Below are 23191 nucleotides of genomic sequence, written 5' to 3' on the forward strand. Positions count from 1 at the left end.
ACCTGGGATTTGAGTCCGGGAGAAGGGAACGCGGATTACTGTGGAGGAGTGAATCCAACCCACAAACCCAGATTACAGAAAACAAAATGACTACCGTATCATATTGTGCAACAACTATTCTATGCAATTAAATAGTGACATGTCAAGTATAAACACAGACTCAAAAAGGCCCATATCTATGTGATAATACACTCATAAGAGGAGTGCAACTATAACTCTGTGAGTCATCATAACCATCACTTAACCCTCCATACAAACAAAGGCTTTATCAATGGAGTCTGCAATGACAGATGTCCATTCTCATGCGCTTTCCCTCTGGGGGGAGAAGTGGGGGGTCTGGGCAACTACTATCTGATCGGCCACATCCACTCTGACACACTGATGCGCACTGTTGTTCACAAACACACACACACACAGACACACACACGTGATCCACTCCACCTCTCCAACCCTTATGGATTGTCTATGTTCATATTTCTATAAATACATGCTTTAAAATTCTAAAATGCTTCAAAAATAACTATGTGTTTGTTCAAATTATACAGAATCATTTCTAAATGAACGCTATGGATCCAATAGTGGATCTTAAAATCAAAGTCTAGAAACACAAAAATATAACATGTCACGTTACTAAATTCACAGGTCATGAGTACATTTGGCACTCTGTGCATCATTATGCATGGATGCACACTTGTATGTTGAATAATTCATCTCAGATTACATAACATGCATAATACAAACTGCTGCCTGCTCTCAAGACGTTTTATAAACTAGTACATACCTTCTACTGACTGGCAGACTTCAGGCTGCTTGGAAAACAATTCGGGGAAGCCCCTCCCAAGAGTTTCAGTTCAGTTCTTCAGCTTTAGGTTCTCACCAAACAGAGACATTTCAAGTATCCAAAACATTATAGTTATGCACATTATCCTTGTGATAAGTTTCTGTACAAATGATAAGACATAATTAAAATGTTGTCAAATTACGTATTACAATGTGTTCATGTATAGAAGATCATCCCATTTTTAAGCTCCACATTAGCATTACACAGATGCTTGATAAAGCAAGACTCACCTAAAAGTGTTCACACTGTCCCATCTGCAGACAACTGTTACTGTCTAGTTATCTTAATCAGACGCGCCTCCCTTCTTCCATAGTCCCAGTACTCCCTGTGTCAGTAACTATTCTAAACCCCCCCCACATCCCCTGGTTGTTAGTGTGGTCCAGTCCTGGTGCTCCAGCCTCCATCCCTCTCTCAGAGCAGAGTGAGTTGAGCCCAGCCTGCCTTTGCCCAGCAGAGTGCCTTCCTCCCTCCCTGCCTCCCTGCCTGCCAGCTTACTTCCCCCACGCAGCAGTTGCTAGGCGATTACTCTACTCCTCCAATCATCATGAGCTCATGAGTGGACGCTCACTCCATCGCAGCGCCACACAGCTACAGTACACTATGCACACGCAGCGCAGACACAGATGTGCTGTAACTCAGATGTGCTGTAACTCATGTGGTCCCAAAAGGCAGGGACAAACGGGAGCTTTACTCGATTATTTAAACGATTAAGTCGTATTTACACAGAAAATACACGTGTACCATAAGTGCCATCTAGTCTTGAAAAGTGAATACATTAGACTGCAACAATGATTTGGGAGAACACTCATCATCGTACTTTTTATGCAGTTATCCTTCAATTTGACACCTACTCAAAACTTGAGGATTTCATTATTTCATATTCACGTTGGAATTGTTGTTTTGTATGCTGTGGTTCATCCACTTTGTATGCAACAACTGTGCATCTCTTGTTGAGAGTGACTTCTAAATTTAAACGTACCAATGGTTAATGAAGGCATATTACATTTACAGCACCCGACTTGCCATTTCGCTATCAGGGCATTCATGAAATTCATTAATTTATACTAAATTGCATGTTCAAACCTACAGTTGAAAGTAAACTGATCTGACAGTATGGTATTGTCCAGGCACACTGGGGCTACAGCAGGGTATTCAGTGACATTACATCCAGAGCAAAGCAGAAAGCCAACTGCAGTAATAGCTTTTTGGACTCAGGAATCGCTCTTGTTCTCCTATTACCCAGGGGTGGCAGGGTGGCATACAAGGAGCATTATTTGAGGCCCTGAATCCTTTCTCCTTTATTTCGAGAGTTCTGACCTCCGAAATGTTCCGTACATTCAGTACCCCTGGTTCTATTACTTAGCCTCTCTGCATTACACCAAGGACAGTGGGCAGATGGAATCTTATCTTTGACCTTCCTACTGATTACAGCCACACAGGTCTGCAGCGTTTATCTCTGTTCTGGCCTTGTAACCAACAGCCACACGGCATCCAATAAGTGTTTTTGACAATATTGTTAGGTAGTAACATATTTCCAATCTGTCACGTCTGCTCTTGCTCCTCCCCTCCGGCGTACGACGTCGCCAGTATACTAACCACCGGTCCTGGGATTCATCATTACGCACACCTGGCACTCATCATTACGTGCACCTGTGAATCATTATGATTCATCATTATGATTCACACCTGGACTCCATTACCTTCATAAATTCCTCCCCTTTATATGTCACTCTCACATGTTCACTCACCAGGTTGGTATTGTTCTTGTTTATTGGTGTACTGTTAGTGTCGTGTTCTGGGTTTTGTTGTTTTAGTAAAACGTTTAATCTACTTCCGACTCACCACCCCATCATTACAGAATACCAACTCAAAATATGGAAGCAGCAGGACAACCGGACATCTCCCAGACGATCAGTGAACAAGGTAACCTTCTTCGTCAACACCATGATCAGCTGGCTCAACTGGGGATGGCCATGGAAGATGTTCTCCGCCGTCTACAACGTCTCAACAGCAGAGGATATTCTAGAGCCAGTCTACCTAACAAGTCAGCACACCAGCCCATTCAGCAACACGCTCAGGTCAGCGATGCCCGTCTATCCCTCCCGGAAAAATATGACAAGACACCATCCAAATGCCGTGGCTTCCTCCTTCAGTGCTCCCTCTATTTCGCACATCAGGTGGGAGCCCCCACCACCGAGAGGACTAAGGTTGCCACGGTTATTTCTCTGCCTACTGGGCGAGCATTGGAATGGGCCGTCTGGGAGAGAGGAGGAGCTTGAGTCTTATGAGGGGTTCATGGCTCTGTTTTTAAATGTATTTTCAATCCTCCCGCAGAGGGCAGAGAGGGAGGTAAGCATCTGCTTCAGCTCCAGCAGGGGAATCAGACGGCTGCTGAGTATGTGCTTCCGGACAGAAGCAGCTTCCAGTGGATGGAATGAGCCGGCGCTGAGCACGTTATTTAGAAGAGGTCTGCGTGAGGAGGTCCAGATGGAACTAGCCTTCCGAGATGACAACCTCACTCATTGCTATGGCCATCCGTCTGGATAACCTCCTTTGAGCGCGTCGGCATCTCCATCGTATCTCTCCCTCCTTCGGCGAGTGTTCGGGATCAGAGCCTGAGCCCATGGAGGTAGGGGTCACACGCCTTCCCGCGGCGGAATGACGCAGACGGATACAGCTGAGGCTGTGTTCGTACTGTGGTCAGGGAGGGCACCAGTGGTGTCTGTTACTTCAGAATCCAGGATACACTACCCCTCATAAGACTCAAGCTCCTCCTCTCTCCCAGACGGCCCTAGACCAGGAGTTAGTATTCCATCTACTGCTCTTCCTGTTAGACTCTTTTTAGTACCCATCACTCTGGCTGACTGTCCCTCATGCCCTGTGTCTACAGCGGCGGGGAACTTTATGGATCAGACCCTTGCCTCCTCTCTCAATATTACTACCTACCTGTTGTCATCTCCATTTACGGTTCAAGGTCTCAAGGTGTTCTGGAACGCCTCTTGGCTAACCACCTGTTCGTCAAGGTGGAGAAGTGCCAATTCCACCACAGGGCTGTCTCCTTGGACTACCAAATCAGCCCGCAGGGAGTGAGGATGGAGGACAAGAAGGTAGATGGGGTAAGGTCAGGTCAGTCCCAACCACCATCAAGGGATTACAACGTTTTTTTGGGGGATTTGCCAACTTTTACCCCACCGCTTCATCAGGAACTTCAGCGCCGTCACCACCCTTCTCACCTCCCTCCTCAAGGGTGGGCCTCGTAGGTTGGTTTGGTCTCCAGCAGCCGACGAGGCCTTTCGTCTCCTCAAGGGGCGTTTCACCCCCGCCCCCTTGCTAAAACACCCAGATCCCACGCTACCTTTTGTGGTTGAGGTAGATGCATCGGAGGTGGATGTGGGGGCAGTTTTGTCACAAAAACAGAGGGACACTAAAATTGTATCCTTGTGCTTTCTTGTCCAAGAAAATATCCACCGCAGAGAGAAATTACGACGTCGGCAATCAGGAGCTCTTGGCGGTGAAGTTGGCATTAGAGGAGTGGAAACACTGGCTGGAGGGTGCCAAGGAACCATTCGTCATCCTCACGGACCATCGGAACCTTGCGTACATACAGACAGCGAGGAGACTGAATCCGCGCCAAGCCAGGTGGGCCCTATTTTTCACCAGGTTCAACTATCGCCCAGGTTCTAAGAACATCAAGGCCAATGCCCTGTCCCATATCTACAATTTGGGAGAGGCTCCCGTCCAGAGGGCACCCATAATCCCATCCTCCCGAGTCGTGGGTCCAGTGGTTTGGGACGTAGATGTGGACATCTACGTTCCCACAGGGATAAGGGATCGGCTGCTGACCTGGGCATACACACAGCTGTCATCGCAGGATATCCAGGTTCCTCAGCGACCTTGGTCCCATCTATCCATTGACTTTGTTACTGATCTTCCCCCTTCTGGTGGTTTGACCACCATTCTGGTGGTAGTGGATAGATTATCCAAGACATGTCGATAAATTCCTCTTCCTGGTCTTCCCACTGCTCTCCAGGTCGCTGAGGCACTCTTCCAACAGGTCTTCTAGTATTATGGCCTTCCGGAGGACATCGTCTCAGACTGTGGCCCCCAATTCATATCCCGAATATGGAGGGCCTTCTTGGAGAAGCTCGGGGTCACGGTTAGCCTCACATCTGGGTATTGGCCTCAGTCTAACGGGCAGGTGGAGAGGATGAATCAGGAGCTGGGGAGGTTCCTGAGGAGTCACTGTCAGGACTGGCAGGGTGAGTGGGCATGTTTTCTTCCTTGGGCAGAGTACGCCCAGAACTCTCTACGTCACTCCTCCACTGGGTTAACCCCCTTCCAGTGTGTTTTGGGTTTCCAGCTGGCCCTGGCCCCGTGGACCGCGGGCCAGACCGTGGCTCCTGCGATAGATGAGTGGTTCCAGCGCGCGGAGGAGGTGTGGAACAATGCGCACGTGAGACTCCAGCGCGCCGACCATCGTCAGAAGGAGCAGGCAGACCGTCACCGCAATGAGACCCCTGTGTACCACCCTGGGGATCGCGTCTGGCTCTCTACCAGGAACCTCCCACTCTGCCTGCCCTGCAAGAAACTGAGCCCCCAGTTTGTGGGGCCATTCAAGGTTCTCCAGAGGGTCAATGAGGTGACATACAGGTTACGATTACTCAGTCACTACCGTATCTTACCCTCTTCATGTCTCCCTTCTCAGGCCGGTGGTTCCTGGTCCCCTAGCTGATGCTGTCCCCCACGACACACCACCACCCCCAGGATATCGAGGGGGGGGGGGCCCCGGCGTAAGCTGTCAGATCCCTACTAGACTCCCGACGTCGTGGGGGTCAGCTCCAGTATCTATTGGACTGGGAGGGGTATGGCCCGGAGGAGCGGTGTTGGGTTCCGGTGGAGGACATTCCAGACCCCAACATCATCCGTGATTTCCACGTTCGCCGCCCGGACTGACCCGCTCCTCGTCCTCGGGTTCGCCCCCCTGGTCGGCGTCATCCTGCGACTGGAGCTGCACGTCAGAGAGGGGGTACTGTCACGTCTGCTCCTGCTCCTCCCCTCCGGCGTACGACGTCGCCAGAATACTAACCACCAGTCCTGGGATTCATCATTACGCACACCTGTGAATCATTATGATTCACATCTGGTCTCCATTACCTTCATAAGTTCCTCCCCTTTATATGTCAATCTCCCATGTTCACTCACCAGTTGGTATTGTTCTTGTTTATCGACGTACCGCCTTGTTAGTGTCGTGTTCTTGGTTTTGTTTTATTTTATTAAAACGTTTCACCTGCTTCCGACTCACCGCCCCATCATTACACTGGGGGGTGACCACTGCAAAACTTTTTTTTTATTTTTTAAGATTAGAGTAACAGTTGGATGAAAGTATGGGCCAGCCATACATGGAGAGAGGTATCTGTGGGAATGACCACACTCTCAGTAGGGTTTGGAGTGAGACGGAGAGAGAGCATGGTCAGAGGCAAGGAGGTGAACAGGTGCTGAGACGTGTTAGCAGAGGAGCTCTGGTAAATGTGGACACCTCATACCCAGCTTCTGAGCAATCCGGTCTGTCACGGCTGCTTTGAGGAACCAACAAAATAATCATGATTGGACAAACCATTTAATTGTAAATAATATCACTTTTTTTTGGTTTGCCATGCTCTGGAATTCACACTTTGACCCCCAAAGCCATGGTTTAGCACACTTTCAATCGGCGTTGGACACAAACGCTCTGAGGTTAAAATAATGTGTTGTGTAATGACAGGAAACACAAAGCTCTGTTTTGAAGTTGTTGATTAGATACGTTTTGGGTTATATTCAGAGACTGAAGTTGCTTACATGATAAATTGTGAAGTTAACAATACAATAAATAATGGACCATTGTGAAAAATGTATATATTCCGTTTTCCTCATGTAATCTGACTGGGCCACTCCAGAAGGCGTATTTTCTTCTGTTGAAGCCATTGTTGTTGATTTTACTTCTGTGTTTTGGGTCGTTGTCATGTTGAATCGACCAACTTTTATTGCGCTTCAATTGTCGGACAGATAGCTTAACATTCCCCTGTAAAATGTTTTGATAAACTTGAGAATAAATGTTTCCGTCTGATAGCAAGCTATCCAGGCCCTGAGGCAGCAAAGCAGCCCCAAACCATGATGCTCCCTCCACCATACTTTACAGTTGGAATGAGGTTTTGATGTTGGTGTGCTGTGCCTTTTTTTCTCCACACATAGTGTTGTGTGTGTTCCTTCCAAACAACTCAACTGTAGTTTCTCGCCACTGTATCTAAAGACATGGTGCTGTACACTACAATTGCTGCACAACTAAAAATGTATTCTCTTCCAGGTTCAAAAATCACTGTTCTATAGTTTTGAATTATGTAATAACTCTGTGAGAACAGATAAGGATATAAACAGGTGTTGTTGTAACAATCATCTCTGTGCTCTTTCCTTATGTATATCCGCTGTTCTCTGGGAAGGACTGTGGTTGTGCTGGGATCGGCTGGCATTTAGATGTGGTAAGGGTGCATACACATGCACACGCAAACACACACACCGGCGCTCTGTCCCCTGAACCGTGCCCTGGGGGCACGCTGTGTCTCTGCCACTTCCTGTTAATCATGTCTCTCTGTGGACACCACTGACCACCAGGCTACTTCATGGACTGATGTTACAGTGGTCGCCCACCACCCACCCACTGCCGTGCCTCCAACAGAGCCTCGTCCCGCCTCAAAACCTGCAGGGCTCGCCTGTAATGCACACACGCCAACATGGACATGCCTTTGAACACTGTCTCTCCACTAACCTACAGCACAGATGTACAGTGTGTAATATAACAGAAAATTGGGCGACAAATACAATCCTGTGTATGAAAATCATTCCTTTGTGCATCAAGGACAAGGAACAGACAGCGATAGACTGGCTACAAGCTACCGATACAGATTGTGCTGTCGTGCAAGAAAAGAAGAAGAGTGGGGAAAAGCAAAGCACAAATCACAATTGTGTTGTCCCAATCTCGGTGGCCGGCGGAAGCAGGAAAAGTGTATGGGAAATTGATGATCAGGTCATTGGAGCCACAGCCAATTTTCCTGTGTGTGAAGAGCCCAGCCCATGTCTTCTCTGTTAAACAAACAAGCACACGCCTGCCTCTCCCAATAACATAAGCCAGACTCTGACATGTGCAGAGTGGGAGCCATGCCTGATACACTCTTATAAACAAATGTGCTATCTACAACCTGTCTCCATAGGAGAACCCTTTGAAGAACCATTTTTGGTTCCAGGTAGAACCCTTTTTAATTCCATGTAGAGCCTTTTACACAGAGGATTCTACATGGAACTCAAAAGAGTTCTACCTGGAACCATAAAGCATTCTACCTGGAACCAAAATGGGTTCTCCTATTGGGACTGCCGAAGAACCCTTTTGGAACCCATTTTTCTAAGAGTGTAGACGTGACAGTTGATATTGTTGTTGAAGGCGAATAGAGAACAAGGAACATGGCATGTTCCAGAGATATTTCTGTGACTCAGCCACAGTCAATGTCAAGCTGAGTGCGACAGTATATCACACCATAATCCCAAACGGTTTGTGTCCCATTCACTTCAGCAAGCCATAAAACTGGGAGCAAACATGGAGCAAAGACCATCAGTGAATATACACGTACTGTCTGGACATTTGTGTTTTTCACGATGCCTTGGAGTGAGAAGGCTGAGACTGGATGAAGAATGTGTTCTGAACACAACATGGCAGCCATGAATAAAGAATAATGCCCAGTTCATACAGGCAGTGCTGTTCTTAGTCTGCCACCACTCTGTAGGAGTGTTGAGCTGTTCTCAGTCTGCCACCACTCTGTAGGAGTGTTGAGCTGTTCTCAGTCTGCCACCACTCTGTAGGAGTGTTGAGCTGTTCTCAGTCTGCCACCACTCTGTAGGAGTGTTGAGCTGTTCTCAGTCTGCCACCACTCTGTAGGAGTGTTGATCTGTTCTCAGTCTGCCACCACTCTGTAGGAGTGTTGAGCTGTTCTCAGTCTGCCACCACTCTGTAGGAGTGTTGAGCTGTTCTCAGTCTGCCACCACTCTGTAGGAGTGTTGATCTGTTCTCAGTCTGCCACCACTCTGTAGGAGTGTTGATCTGTTCTCAGTCTGCAACCACTCTGTAGGAGTGTTGAGCTGTTCTCAGTCTGCCACCACTCTGTAGGAGTGTTGATCTGTTGTTCTCAGTCTGCCACCACTTTGAAGGAGTGTTGAGCTGTTCTCAGTCTGCCACCACTTTGAAGGAGTGTTCTGCTCACTTCCGGGAGAGAGATCTCAGATCTGTGTGGGTGGAGGTCTGTGGTGTGTGTGTGTGTGTGTGTGTGTGTGTGTGTGTGTGTGTGTGTGTGTGTGTGTGTGTGTGTGTGTGTGTGTGTGTGTGTGTGTGTGTGTGTGTGCGCGCGCTCATGTGTATCAACCTCTCTCAAAGATCGGGCTGTGCTCAATCAACTCCCAAAGGAGCTCCTAAGGCAACTACTACTCTTTGATTCTTCAGACAAATAATGATATGCAACTCATACATGGTGGAATACTACTGTAGTCATGGCCTGAGGGAGATCATTTGCCTTTAATTAGCTTTGCGTTTGACTCAATCAGAAAAACACACAAGGTGAAGTCGGGTTGTCTATGCCGCAGGGAGTTAGGCTGCGTTTACAATCAATTACAGCACAGTGCAAGTGATGTATCGTAAACAGGCAGGGAATAAACATTTGAGAAAATGAAGAATTTCTAAAGCCCTGTGCTGCTAGTAAGAGGATATCAGGAACACTTTCTGCATTGCGGCATGTCTGACAGAAATAGATGGGCACCCCTGGACCGTCTCAAACCAAGGCTCCACAGGCAAGCATGGCTAAATATTCCTATCGCACATCGTGTCCAGCACCTTGATGCTGAGCAAAGAGGAGATTCTCAAAAGAATTGAAAGGGATCAACGAAATCTGGTGATCATGAGCAAAACACTGAGTGACGGCATGCCCAGTATACAACCCAAAGTCACAACAGAGACACGCTAACGACATCATTCATTTAAAGCTTGTCAACGGGCAAGTTCACAGGGTTCACTTCTGATAGCAGTTCAGCCACTCACAGCTTGTGTGACATAGCTAACTCAGCACGTCAGGCAGTCAAGCAACGGCGCCACGATGGAGTGATGTTTTCGCAGAACCAAATGGCTGTCATGGGCATTGGCTAGAGTGGCTGGGCCGAAAGAGATTGCTTTCACTGAGCATTATTGACAGCAATTAAGCAATGAGCTGTGAGTTGCTACAGTATCTCCAATGACTTGGCTGCGTTAGTAATGAAATAGGAGCAAGTCAATGAAGCACTAAACATTTACCTCACAGCGAGGGAGATGCAGACACTTCTCTAGACACTAATGTATGTTATTGTCGAATCGCTATTGTCGAATCGTTTGAAAAGAAGTCGCTGGACATAACTACACAATCATCCAAAGTTCCGAGCTGAAACCCATCAACAAATCCAACAGAAAACCACAATATAGAAAGCCATTATATCACTCAGGACTCCTCTTATCCCCGCTCTAAAAAGCTAACCACGACCGTGGGCAGAAAGTATTATCTTCAGACAGGACAAACACATGTTCCATCAATGAAGCATGAGCAAATGTACAGTGATGGTGTTCCTGTCTGGCAGCTAAAAGCCTTTTTTTTTTTACGAGAGCGGCTCACCTCAGACCGACCTCTCAGAAGAGCTTATCCTCTGAATAGAGATGTGTAGTATTTCCACGTGGTTGTCCACAGCATAAACATTCAGTACATTCAGACTGGGCTCAGATTCCAGCTCCAGTGAGAAGGACCAGTGAGTGACGTAGAGTCCATAGCTTTAAAACTAACAACCCCCCCTGCCTGCCCTCTGCTCTCAGAGGAAACCAGTTCTCTCACTCAGGAAACCAGTGTAGTGGCTCCGCCAGGGCAGACAGGGGCCTTTGGACAGTGTGTCACCTCCTATCCTGACCAACTCACTCACTCATGCCTTCCTGTACAACTGAGGGGGTGGAGGGAAAGGGGAGAGAGGAGCTCCTCAGGGCAGCGGGAAGGGACAATTTGGCAAGGGATATCATTTTGTAACCTGCTAATGACAAGCTCTACTCCTTTAGTCTTAAACCAACATGGGTGACACTGACAAGACATACAAACATCAATACTGCTCTTCCAAAACAAATCCCCATGGAATACTTGTGACCTGCGCACAAGGATCCATCCGTCATAGACATGGGGAGAAAAAACTATTATTCCTACACTAATTATTCAAGGGAGGAATGGCTCTAGATGGCCGCTTAAATGACGACGATGACACCAGTGGTCTAACCACAATTGTAAAAACGTATCATGGGGATCGGTGAGCCCACACACAACAGGAAGTGCACCGATTCTCTATAACACTGCACTTCCCCCTAGTGGTCGAAATGTCTAAATGATATTGCCTCACATTGGAACTTCAAACAGATGTTTCAAGAAAAGAAATACCATCCCAATTAATATATTAAAAAAGGCTATGTCTTGTGGAATATATAACCTGCTTTGCGCTTTCATGTCCTCCTCACGTGACATGAACACATTGTATAAACACAACTGAAATCCGCTGCCTCAGTGACACACCTCAAAGAATGTAAACATTACATCAACAGGCCTGCACGCTTATTTTGCAGATATCAAAGAAAATCCAAGAACCCCCACAAAGCCTCATTATTTCCAGTGTGTGGGTATTATCAGTCCACCGATACAGATAGTTTCCAGATAGTTACAGCCCACGGGAGGTTGGTGGCACCATAATTGGGGAGGACAGGCTCGTGGTAATGGCTGTGGCGGAATATGAGGAATGGTACCATGTGTTTGATGCCATTCCATTCGCTCCGTTGCGGCCATTATTATGAGCTGTTCTCCCCTCAGCAGCCTCATTTGCTACAGCCACTATCTGAGGTGAGTCATACTGGATGGTGTATTGAAAGCTGAATCCACAAAGGTAAGGCGTAAATGCTGAGGTGCTTACCTCCCACAGAGACTTGAACTCCCTCTGGTCGATGCGGAGGAGTTCACTGAATTCCCGGGTAACAATGGTGGCGTGCCGAGGGGTGTTATCCAGGATCGACTCCCCAAATGCTGTCCCAATACCCAGAGTGCAGATTGTGACAGCATCCTACAAGAGACACTGAAAATGATCTCTGCTTGGATGGTTCCTCGTCATTTTCAAAAGAGGAAGAGACAGGGAGGATGTAGGGGGACTATGCTAATCAAATGTTTTTAATCTGCTTAAAAAATGGGCCTTGCCTTAAAAATGGGACTGGAAATGCTGGCTTTGGCAGTGATCAGATCACTCCCAAAGGTGGAACGCAATCTAGCAGATCTGAACACTTGCATTAGACAGAGGGCTTCTAAAATCACTCCAATCAACAGAGGGTCGCCAGGCAGACTAGAGCACATGGGGCGCTGGTAATTATAGGAAAAGACTCCTGGTGTCCCCAAGGTTACCAATCTCAGAAGACACAAATCACTGTGAAGTAGAGTGCCCTTTCTAGTTGGCTCTTCAGATGAGCTCCAGGGTTAATGTGCATCTTGATCTCCTCATGCACATGTTACAGTGCTGTTCATCCTTTATGACGTGAGAGGAGACCAACTAACTAATAGAATCGAAGGTATTGAAAAGATTTTCTCCCATGTCAGGCAATTAGGGTTGCAAAATTCTGGGAACTTTCAATAAATTCCCTGGTTTCCCAGAAATCCTGGTTGGAGGATTCCGTATTTCCTGGTTATTAACTTCTGATTCCGGGAATCCTCCAACCGGGAATTCGGGAAAACCTGATAATTTATTGAAAGTTCAAGGAATATTGCAACACTACAGGCAAACCATAAGGAATATTAATTATTTATTTATTGCAGGAAAGTGGACACACCTCCGATATATCTCATTTAATGATTGTATGAATAAATATTAACTGTAGCTATAGTCAAATTTATTTTGGAACCAAGGAATGGATTGAATACAATACAGGGTAGTGATTTATATTACACAGAAAAGTAATTCACATTAAGGGAGGTCATTTCAATCTGCCGTTTCATTTTGCAATCTTGTTCATTTGCTATTTTTCATGCCATCTACTGTTTATAGCATCTACTCAATAAAGTATATCGCTTTTCATTAAAGGTAGTGTTTCCCCTATATTAATTTAGCAGCAGCATGCTAGCTGTTCCTGTAGGATTCCAGTCAATGGCTTGTGAAACTACCTTCAACTTCCTTCAAACTGCACTGACTCTGGTTAAATCAAAATCTCACACTGTCCCTTTAAGATCAGAGTGAAGATCACAAGTTATATTTGTAGCAAACAGAGCGAGCAGTGGCAGGAATGAGAGACGAGTGCACAGCCACCTATAGTGCAGTGGCGCACATCAGTTATATTTCCGATGGTGTCAACATAATTACAGTTTCATGCATTTTGGAGTAGAATATCTTTTTAAAAAGTGACCAGAAGTGACCTCAGTAGAAATCTCCCGGTGGTCACCCACTCGGCAAAGAGCAATAGAGCCCCATATTGGAAGTGTCATAATACCCATAAAACATGCAGGTCAAACAAGGAAATAAGTGCTGTTTCGTGTAGGCTTACCCTGGCGTAAAGTTTTGATAACCATGTAAATCTCTCTCAGACAAGTTGACTTTTATCAATATATTTGGCTCTATTTACTCTCCGATTCGAAAATGCTAATTAGCATCAATGTAGACATCATACAAGACTACAAATCCCTGCAAGCTCCTGCACGTCATCGCTAGCTAACCCCTTTGCTAAACGGTATTGTGTCAATTTAAAACTTGCACAAGACAGTTCACAAATAAATGTAGCCAATTTATTTGTTACTACATTTAGCTAACATTAGATAGTTAATCCAAGATTCGTGCTTTTGCCTTGATTCGGCAGTCTCATCCCAAACATCATGGCATTTGTAGTTCTTTATGATAGCCACATTAGCAGCCAATTAGCATTTCATTTTGGGAGAGAAATGGGAAAAATGTATGGTGGAAAAACGATTGGAACAATTTCCCTGTTTGACCGTTAGGGTGTTATGACTCATACTGTGCTACTCTATCAACCCCTCCTCCCAACAGTCTGACGAGGATATCCTCAAAGCTTTAAAGCAGTAATATGTAACTTTTTGGGCGACCCGACCAAATGCACATAAAAATGTGAGTTCTAGATCTGTCATTCTCATTGAAAGAAAGTCTAAGATGTGGTAGATCTGTTGAATTTTTATTTCTATGGGTCCCGTTCATAAGTTTTGTTTTTGCGTCTTTTATTTTTGGTTTTGTACACCAGCTTCAAACAGCTGAAAATATACGATTTTGGGTTATGTAAAATATATTGTATTTCACAGCGGTTTAGATACAATGATTATCTACACTACACATGCTTGTTTTGTCAAATAAACAGAAATGAGGTGAACTATTAAAATTTTTGCAAGGAAATGGCAAAGCGATTTCTGCGTAGTGCATCTTTAATATTATTCCTAACCACCTGTGGTTTCAAGTCTAGAATATAAACAACAAGAACCTAGTTCCAGTCTACACCATACCCCAATTCAGAAGGTGACGGTAATGCACCATCTGGTTTGCACTCCGCCATAACCCCCTCCCAATATACCTGATGATTTGCTGTCTCTGACACTTTGACATCAAGTGAGCCAGAGATGACAGCATACCAGCTGGTACCAATATCTCCTTGACGGTATACTGTAAAAGAAAATACATGAGGTGAGAACATATTCTCATATTCTAGAGCCTTGTTTTGACATACAGGTCTTTTGAACATGAAGCCAAAACTTACACGTGATACCCTTCTCTAGACATTCGTAGAATCCACACAGGCATATCTGCTGTAGAAGGCTAGGGTGGAACCGCTCAAAGGCCTTCACACATTTCAGCCTGGCCAAGATGATGTCCACATCTTCCCCAGAGCGTTCAGCAGGTCTAGATGGAGAGGACATATCCTATTGGTCAGTTATTCAGCACAACGTTAGAGAATGAGGAAAATAATTGTGTGTGACAATTCTCCCTGGAGAGCACCCGTCAGACGTTCAGCTCAGTTCGTATCCCCTCGATTAGAGCCAAAAACTGATTGAAAATGTTTGCAAAATGGCTGTTTATGTTATGTTTTCAAACTTACTTCTATCGCTTAACATGTCCAACAGTTTTATACAAAAGTTGTTAACGTTGTTTATTCGAATTTAAACTTTAAAGTTACATAAAATTGACGACTTGTAGCTTCCTCACCACAGTGGAATGTTTGTGTACTGATTTGGAGAGCACATGCCGACCCAGACCGCATAGTTATCCAGCAGAATGTTCTACAGCATTCAAATTTTTCAGCGGGGATTCCATTTTTTTCCGACAGAATTTCTGGGGACCCTATTTTTTCCTGACAGAATTTCTGAGGACCCTTTTTTTTCCCCCCAGAATTTCTTGCGATCCCACTCCAAATTTAACAACCTTAAAATCTGTAAATTTAGATTTTTACATCAACAAATAGCCTTCAATTCATTTCATTTTCATCTCTTATCAAAATGAAGAGAAACCAATAAATACATTTACTCAATAAAATTGTATCTTACAAATTATCTTTCTCAAAAACGTTTGTATATTGTCCCATACAATAATCTGTAGTCTTAATCTTTTGTTCCTTAAAACCTCTTAAGGATTAGCCCCTTTTTTTAAATTTCCGCCTAAAATGACATACCCAAATCTAACTGCCTGTAGCTCAGGCCCTGAAGCAAGGATATGCATATTCTTGGTACCATTTGAAAGGAAACACTTTGAAGTTTATGGAAATGTGAAAGGAATGTAGTAGAATATAACACAATAGATCTGGTAAAAGATAATACAAAGAAAAAAACAACCGTTCTTTTGTATTTTTTTGTACTATCCTTGAAATGCAAGAGAAAGACCATAATGTATTATTCCAGCCCAGGTGCAATTTAGATTTTGGCCACTAGATGGCATCAGTATATGTCTAAAGTTTTATACTGGTCCAATGAACCATTGCATTTCTGTTCAAAATTTTGTATCAGGACTGCCCAAATGTGCCTTATTTGTTTATCAATAACTTTTCATGTTCAAAATTGTGCATTCTCCTCAAACAATAGCATGGTATTCTTTCACTGTAATTGCTACTGTAAATTGGACAGTGCAGTTAGATTAACAAGAATTTAAGCTTTCTGCCAATATCAGATATGTCTATGTCGGGGAACTTTTGTTGTTACTTACAACCTCATGCTAATCGCATTAGCCTACGTTAGCTCAACTGTCCCATGGAAGGGACACCGATCCCAAAGAAGTTTTAACCTGTTCAGGATGCTTATTTCAGGAGAGCTTGGGCTGGAGTGACATGTTGTCCCAGGGCTCTCAGCCTGAGTGGTGTAAGAAATTATTGACTGTCAAAATTATAGGCGCTCTGCCTTAGAAGCCAGTAAATTATCTGTTATTTTTAAATTCTCTGTCTATTTGTCAGTGTTTGTCAACGTCTTGTAAATATTCATGGATCCAGCTCACGTTCTGTCCCTGTAAATAAATACCACCATTTTGCACCTGATTCTTCGCACCCCCTCACAAGACCGTGTTGGATCCACTATCTTGCTTTCACATTACTCTGTGGAATTACTTGCCACAGGTAATGTATATATAAAAATACAACATATTTCACTGACCTAGAGCCTGGGGGTAAAGTGCGGAAAAAATATAATTTTTCTGGCACACTTTCAACTCCCTAGCGGTGCGATAACTTCCCAATATTGATAAAGTGTAACAACATGACTGGATGCAGATTTAGGAAGATACTTCCTAAATGTGAGGGATACAGCTGCATATTCAGCTATTCCTATTTCCTGTCGTTCCCTTCCTACACACCAGCAATATTTTAAGCCCCAAATTGCATCGTGTGAGTTAAACATTTTCCTCATGACATATTATAGCTGCTTGTCTGTACCTTACTAGCCGACTATGGGATCATACATATTTGAGAGACTACCATCTGTCTTGGTAGTTGGTATAGGCCCTTTGATACCTGTTGTGTTTAATGCAAGACAGAGTATAACCATGCACATATGAAATTCTCTATTTAGCCATTCACATTGTATTTGCACTTACATTTGGTGGGGGAAGTGACACAACCAACCAAAGTCAAATCAAAAGTCTGTACTGTAAATGTCAAATATCTACATCATATGGTGAGTCATGTTTGCCGGCAGGTGATAATGAGCCACACCAAAAGCAACTCATTTAAGCTGCACTGCCTAAAGTGCCTAGTACTCTCTACAGTGACAAAGGGACATGTATTGTGTAAACACATCTGGCAAGCCGTGATGGCCGTGTGGCTAATGCACTTTGAACCTGCTCTCAGAATGGTTGTGTATCTCTCTCTCTCTCTCTCTCTCTCTCTCTCTCTCTGTCTCATGGAGGTGATGGTGCAGAATGGAGAGACTGTAGAGAAGGAGGTTTTCTAGAGCGTTGGGACCTCTTTGCTTCCTCTCTCCTGCAGCCTTATCCACAGCTTAGTATTTAGAGCAGAGGCCCCGGAGAACCCCCAAGAATAAACCATCTCAGCCCCAGCATCATCTCCTCCCTGTGTTACATGTCATTTTCCAGACAGGTAACGTTGCATCATGCTACTCTGGGCAAAGCTAGAATGGCACGTTTAAAGCTCTAGACTGGAGCGATCAACAGTGAAACAACCACAAAATCCCACCTGTATCACCTAATAGATGTCTTTGGTGATTTAACACATGCCCTTTCTATTTAACATGCTGTTAGGAAGCACATATAATCCAAGAACTATTCACTTACGTTTACAATTCTCACTGGACAATAAGAACCAAATAAGTCAATGTACAGTATTTCTGACTTGAGGTTATATTCTGCATGAAGAGTAGTGCAGTAGAAGTAGGGATCGGAATAGAGCAACATTGATTTCTAGAAGGATCATCCCTTGGTTTCCAACTCGTGACCATCATGGGGAGTTATGCACCTGTCAGTCATAAATAGATGATGAACATTCAACACTCAATGACTGATATTTCCATCTAATAATTTACACAGTGGTACACCCTAGTCACTCAATAGAACGCATGGGGTGCACCCACAGTGGGGGACCATAGCAGTATGTGTTTGTAAATACATCACTGGTTCTTGTCCATCTCCTCGTGACATTTGATGTAAACGATCTCCTAATTATAGTACGTAACCTACTATTACTTTCAGAATCATCAGTTAGTAGTATTGTATGTTGATTAGGAATGAAGGCACATCCACGCTCTGAATCAGTTCATATCGTGTTTAGAAACGGGCTGTATCTGGAATATAAAACATACGTAGGCTAGGGCAGTGTTTCGTATGGCATATTTATGAAGACATATAAAGGCATGAACCTAGCGATATTCACTATATCAAATTCGCCCGTTAGACAACATATGGTAGGCTAAAAAGAGTGCATTGCGGAGGATAGCCTGCTTCTGTGAGGCAAAGTAAACAGGCTACACTGGTCCCATTGGAAAGAAATGCCTAAAACGTTGTAGTCATCTCTATACTCAGACTAATACACTACGTAGTGTGAAAAGTATGAAGTTGGTTTCAAAATACATTTAAAAACAAAAATGGAATTACCTTTTATCAAGGCAAATAATCCAATCTGCAGACGCAGAGGAATGGCCAGAGGAGTGCGCTGCTACCATTTTCGGAGAGATCATAGACCCGGTGAAAGGAAGACTTGCATCAGCAGCTCTTTTTATTGGTCTATTCCCTTATCCCTCCTGCTCTTCAATGGATCGTTGAATTTGACGCCTTTTTTGTGATCCTATTCACGCAATAGGTTAACTTGAGTAGAACGTTAAAAATAATATTTTTTTTGTAAATAGAACATCTGATGGGAGACGGGGGATTATATTCTGAAAACAAAGTATTTATAGGACCATTTTTAGCCTACGAGTTACAACTGTACAGTTGGCAAGTTTCCAAAAACAATACAGACATGGGAGCTTTTGCCAGACTTCAACTGTCCAGACCAGCTTATACTTTTTGGAAAACATACCTACTACAATACAAGAACAATAGACTGTGGGACAACATGTGAAGCAAGAAAGGTTCAAAGTCATTAAAGGGGCAATCTGCAATTGGTACACCCAATGTTGGACTTTTAAATGAATGATATACACCCATTGATTCTTGAAGCATATAACTTATAAATGAGCTTACATACCCCATACATACCCCATCAGAACCCAAAATATAAGCTTGTTTTATTTCATTGTTTGTAAGCAATGTATTTGTAAAAAAAACATTGTATAGCATCAGAACATGGTTCTATAAGGGCACAAGGCGAGACCCATATGTAGACACAGGAGGCACATGGTTGAGCTCCGATATTTATTATAACACAAGGGGTAGGCAAAAAGGCAGGCCGGATACAGGCGAGAGTTCATAAACCAGGTCAGAGTCCAAACAGTACAAGGCGTTTGACAGTCTCGAGGTCAGGACAGGCAGGGGTTCAGTAACCAGGTCCAAGTCCAAACAGTACAAGGCGTTAGACAGTCTCGAGGTCAGGACAGGCAGGGGTTCAGTAACCAGGTCCAAACAGTACAAGGCGTTAGACAGTCTCGAGGTCAGGACAGGCAGGGGTTCAGTAACCAGGTCCAAGTCCAAACAGTACAAGGCATTAGGCAGGCTCTAGGTCAGGGCAGGAAGAATTGTCAGGCAGGCGGGGTCGGAGTCAGGACAGGCAAGGGTCAAAACCAGGAATACTAGGAAAAACAGAGACAGGGAAAAATAGAACCTAGGAGATAAACTCTGGTTGACTTGGAAAACAAGACAAACTGGCACAGAGAGACAGAAAACATAGGTATTTACACCGGGGATGATGAGCGACACCTGGGGGTGAGGGGGGGGGGAGACAAGCACAAGGACAGGTGAAACAGATCAGGGCGTGACAGGTTCAAACTACAATTTGGATGATGGATGGTCAGTCCTTCAATCCGAAGCTCTGTATATGCATTTGAGAGTGTTTACATGTCTACAGCCCCTTCCCTCAGCTGTTTACCAAAACAGTGGTGGGTGGCTGCTTTTTTGTTGTTTGCATTACAGATTGCCCCTTTTAAAGACAGGCTTTGCAATAGCTCAGTGTTTACAACCTTGCCTGGGACCTAAAACAGTGGCAGCACTGACAGCCAAGGTTTGATGGAAATCGGTTACAGTGGTGCTGCGACTCCTATCTCCAGAGAGCTGGTATTAGTCAGCTGCCGGGGTTGCTGCAGAGAGGAAGAGGTGGTCAAATGAGCTTGAATGTAGGGGTGAATGTAACAGAGGTAATGTGCTGGGTTGTCACCTTAGTGATGATGAATAAAACAAGCCGGCTATTTCCTCCGGAAAGGAAGCTACTGTGGCTTGGAAATAATGATGTGCAGACTTTGTGGATACAAAGCCATTATGACTATGGTGTTCGATTGCAGTAGATTATACAAACACAGTAAATGCACGGCCACCAGAGAGATGTTACTGAGTTGATGGGATGACAAAGCAAAGCAGACGAGCAATAAACAACACAATAGCTGTGAAGGCCAGTCACCACGGTGACAGCACTGCAGCAAGATGAGTGGGAGGATGTAAAGAGAAACAGTTAAATGCTTTTATTTCCACCGTAAGGAGGAACCTGCAGTCAACCCATGGTAGGTCATGAATAGTCAATATTGGAATGACACACTGGTACGCTGTGGATAACAGGACAATAAAAGTGCAAATTTCGCATTCACGTAGGCTAATGCCTGCTTAACATTTGCCAACCCGAGAGAGATTCCTGTGTTTTGTGGTTTTGCAAAAATATGTAATTAACATCACACTGGTTCACTCAAATCACTCTGGGTTCCAACCATCTCTCTGATTGATTTGGAGAACTTCTTGCACTCTGTGCTCAGACATTCAGACGAAAAGGAACCCCAGGAGCCCTAAGGTAGCTAGCTGCAGGCTCTGCCACTCTCATTCCACTGCAACACACACGGACTACCACAACACAAAAAAAAAGCAACTCAAGCCCAATGGGCTCTTTGGATTGGCAGGAGGGGACGGTTCCACATCCTGCAGATGTATCCCACACAATATCCGATGTCCAGACGGTGTGCGCGCGCTATACCCAGGGAATCAAGCGGCAGCAGCTGCTGAAGACAGATGTGCCAAACAGCATGATTTAAATGGCCAGGGGAAGGGGAATTCAGTGCTAAAGGGTATTAGTATGCCATGCAGGGAGGCAGACGTACAGTGTGATATTTGGAGGATCGTACAGGGAGGGTCCGGTGAAGTCAAGTAACAGGAAGCTAGGACAGACAGGGAATAACATTTGCTTATGTCTGCTCTATAGTATACTTTGGCTGCTATAATGACCGTAGAATGCATTTTTATTCACATTGCACACCATTTCTTCTCCTGAAAACAGTATGCTAATCTCATTTATGCACCGTTGGAGCTGTGCCCGTGACTATGGAGAAGAGAAAATAGAATTCATAAACAGTATCACATTCATTACAATGTTAAGTTGCTTCTTGTCCTTCCCTTAACAGTTGCTTTGGAAATGTGAAAGTAATGCCTATGTTGTTATCTTGCCTCATTAGATGTGGCAGTATTTTTTTGAAATACACTATGTGTTTGTTAGCTAGACTGTAATTTGTGTATGAAAGTTCCATCTGATTACAGTTTTTAGTCCAAAATGACCTCACTGAACTGGGAATAAAAACTAAGTGTGGTATTATATTAATTAACGAGGGCACTTACACAGTGTAGATTATTTTTTAAGTTATTATTTTGGCATGAGATTATCATTGTCATCATCATCATTGCCATCATCATACTACTGATATGATTTAGGAGCATTTCTGATCTATCTCACCCATGGAGGAGGTCAGAGACCTGGCAGTGTGCTGCCAGGACAACAACCTCTCCCTCAACGTGAGCAAGACAAAGGACACGCCCCCATTCACATTGACGGGGCTGTAGTGCAGCGGGTCAAGAGTTTCAAGTTCCTTGGTGTCCACATCAAATCAAATCAAATGTATTTATATAGCCCTTCATACATCAGCTGATATCTCAAAGTGCTGTACAGAAACCCAGCCTAAAACCCCAAACAGCAAGCAATGCATGTGAAAGAAGCATGGTGGCTAGGAAAAACTCCCTAGGAAAAACTCCCTAGAAAGGCCAAAACCTAGGAAGAAACCTAGAGAGGAACCAGGCTATGAGGGGTGGCCAGTCCTCTTCTGGCTGTCCCAGAACATGGTCAAGATGTTAAAATGTTCATAGATGACCACCATGGTCAAATAATAATAATCATAGTAGTTGTCGAGGGTGCAACAAGCACATCCGATGAACAGGTCAGGGTTCCATAGCCGCAGGCAGAACAGTTGAAACTGGAGCAGCAGCACGGCCAGGAGGACTGGGGACAGCAAGGAGTCATCATGCCAGGTAGTCCTGAGGCATGGTCCTAGGGCTCAGGTCCTCAGAGAGAAAGAAAGAAAGAGAGAAAGAGAGAATTAGAGAGAGCATATTTAAATTCACACAGGACACCGGATAAGACAAGAGAAATACTCCAGATGTAACAGACTGACCCTAGCCCCCCGACACATAAACTACTGCAGCATAAATACTGGAGGCTGAGACAGGAGGGATCAGAAGACACTGTGGCCCCATCCGATGATACCTCCGGACAGGGCCAAACAGGCAGGATATAACCTCACCCACTTTGCCAAAGCACAGCCCCCACACCACTAGAGGGATGTCTCCAACCACCAACTTACCGTCCTAAGACAAGGCCGAGTATAGCCCACAAAGATCTCCGCCACGGCACAACCCAAGGGGGGGGGGCGCCAACCCAGACAGGAAGACCACGTCAGTGACTCAACCCACTCAAGTGACGCACCCCACCCATGGACGGCATGGAAGAACACCAGTAAGCCAGTGACTCAGCCCCTGTAATAGGGCTAGAGGCAGAGAATCCCAGTGGAGAGAGGGGAACCGGCAAGGCAGAGACAGCAAGGGCGGTTCGTTGCTCCAGCCTTTCCGTTCACCTTCACACACCTGGGCCAGACTATACTTAATCATAGGACCTACTGAAGAGATAAGTCTACAGTAAAGACTTAAAGGTTGAGACTGAGTCTGCGTCTCTCACATGGGTAGTCAGACCATTCCATAAAAAAATGGAGCTCTATAGGAGAAAGCCCTACTTCCAGCCGTTTGCTTAGAAATTCTAGGGACAATTAGGAGGCCTGCGTCTTGTGACCGTAGCGTACGTGTAGGTATGTA

The 23191-nt window shown here is 44.8% G+C and overlaps 1 protein-coding gene across 5 annotated transcripts in view; it reads right to left on the bottom strand.

Moving 5' to 3' along the window:
• rapgef4a (Rap guanine nucleotide exchange factor 4a) overlaps positions 1–18599 on the bottom strand; it is a 53855-nt gene extending 35256 nt beyond the window's left edge. For 2 of the 5 annotated variants that reach the window (XM_029703187.1, XM_029703186.1), the window contains exons 1-4: positions 18521–18599; positions 14694–14836; positions 14511–14599; positions 11873–12019 (exon numbers count right to left, since the gene is read on the bottom strand). In XM_029703187.1, coding sequence (XP_029559047.1) covers positions 11873–12019; positions 14511–14599; positions 14694–14836; positions 18521–18588 — 447 coding nt within the window. In that variant the 5' untranslated portion in view covers positions 18589–18599. Of the gene's footprint in view, positions 1–781; positions 1017–1071; positions 1289–11872; positions 12020–14510; positions 14600–14693; positions 14837–18520 lie in introns of those variants that run through there. The other 3 variants (XM_029703188.1, XM_029703189.1, XM_029703190.1) reach the window with 3 other exon arrangements.
• Between the last annotated feature and the right edge of the window lie 4592 nt (positions 18600–23191).

This window comes from Salmo trutta, chromosome 20 (genome assembly GCF_901001165.1).
Source record: "Salmo trutta chromosome 20, fSalTru1.1, whole genome shotgun sequence".
Classification (NCBI taxonomy): Eukaryota; Metazoa; Chordata; class Actinopteri; order Salmoniformes; family Salmonidae; genus Salmo; species Salmo trutta.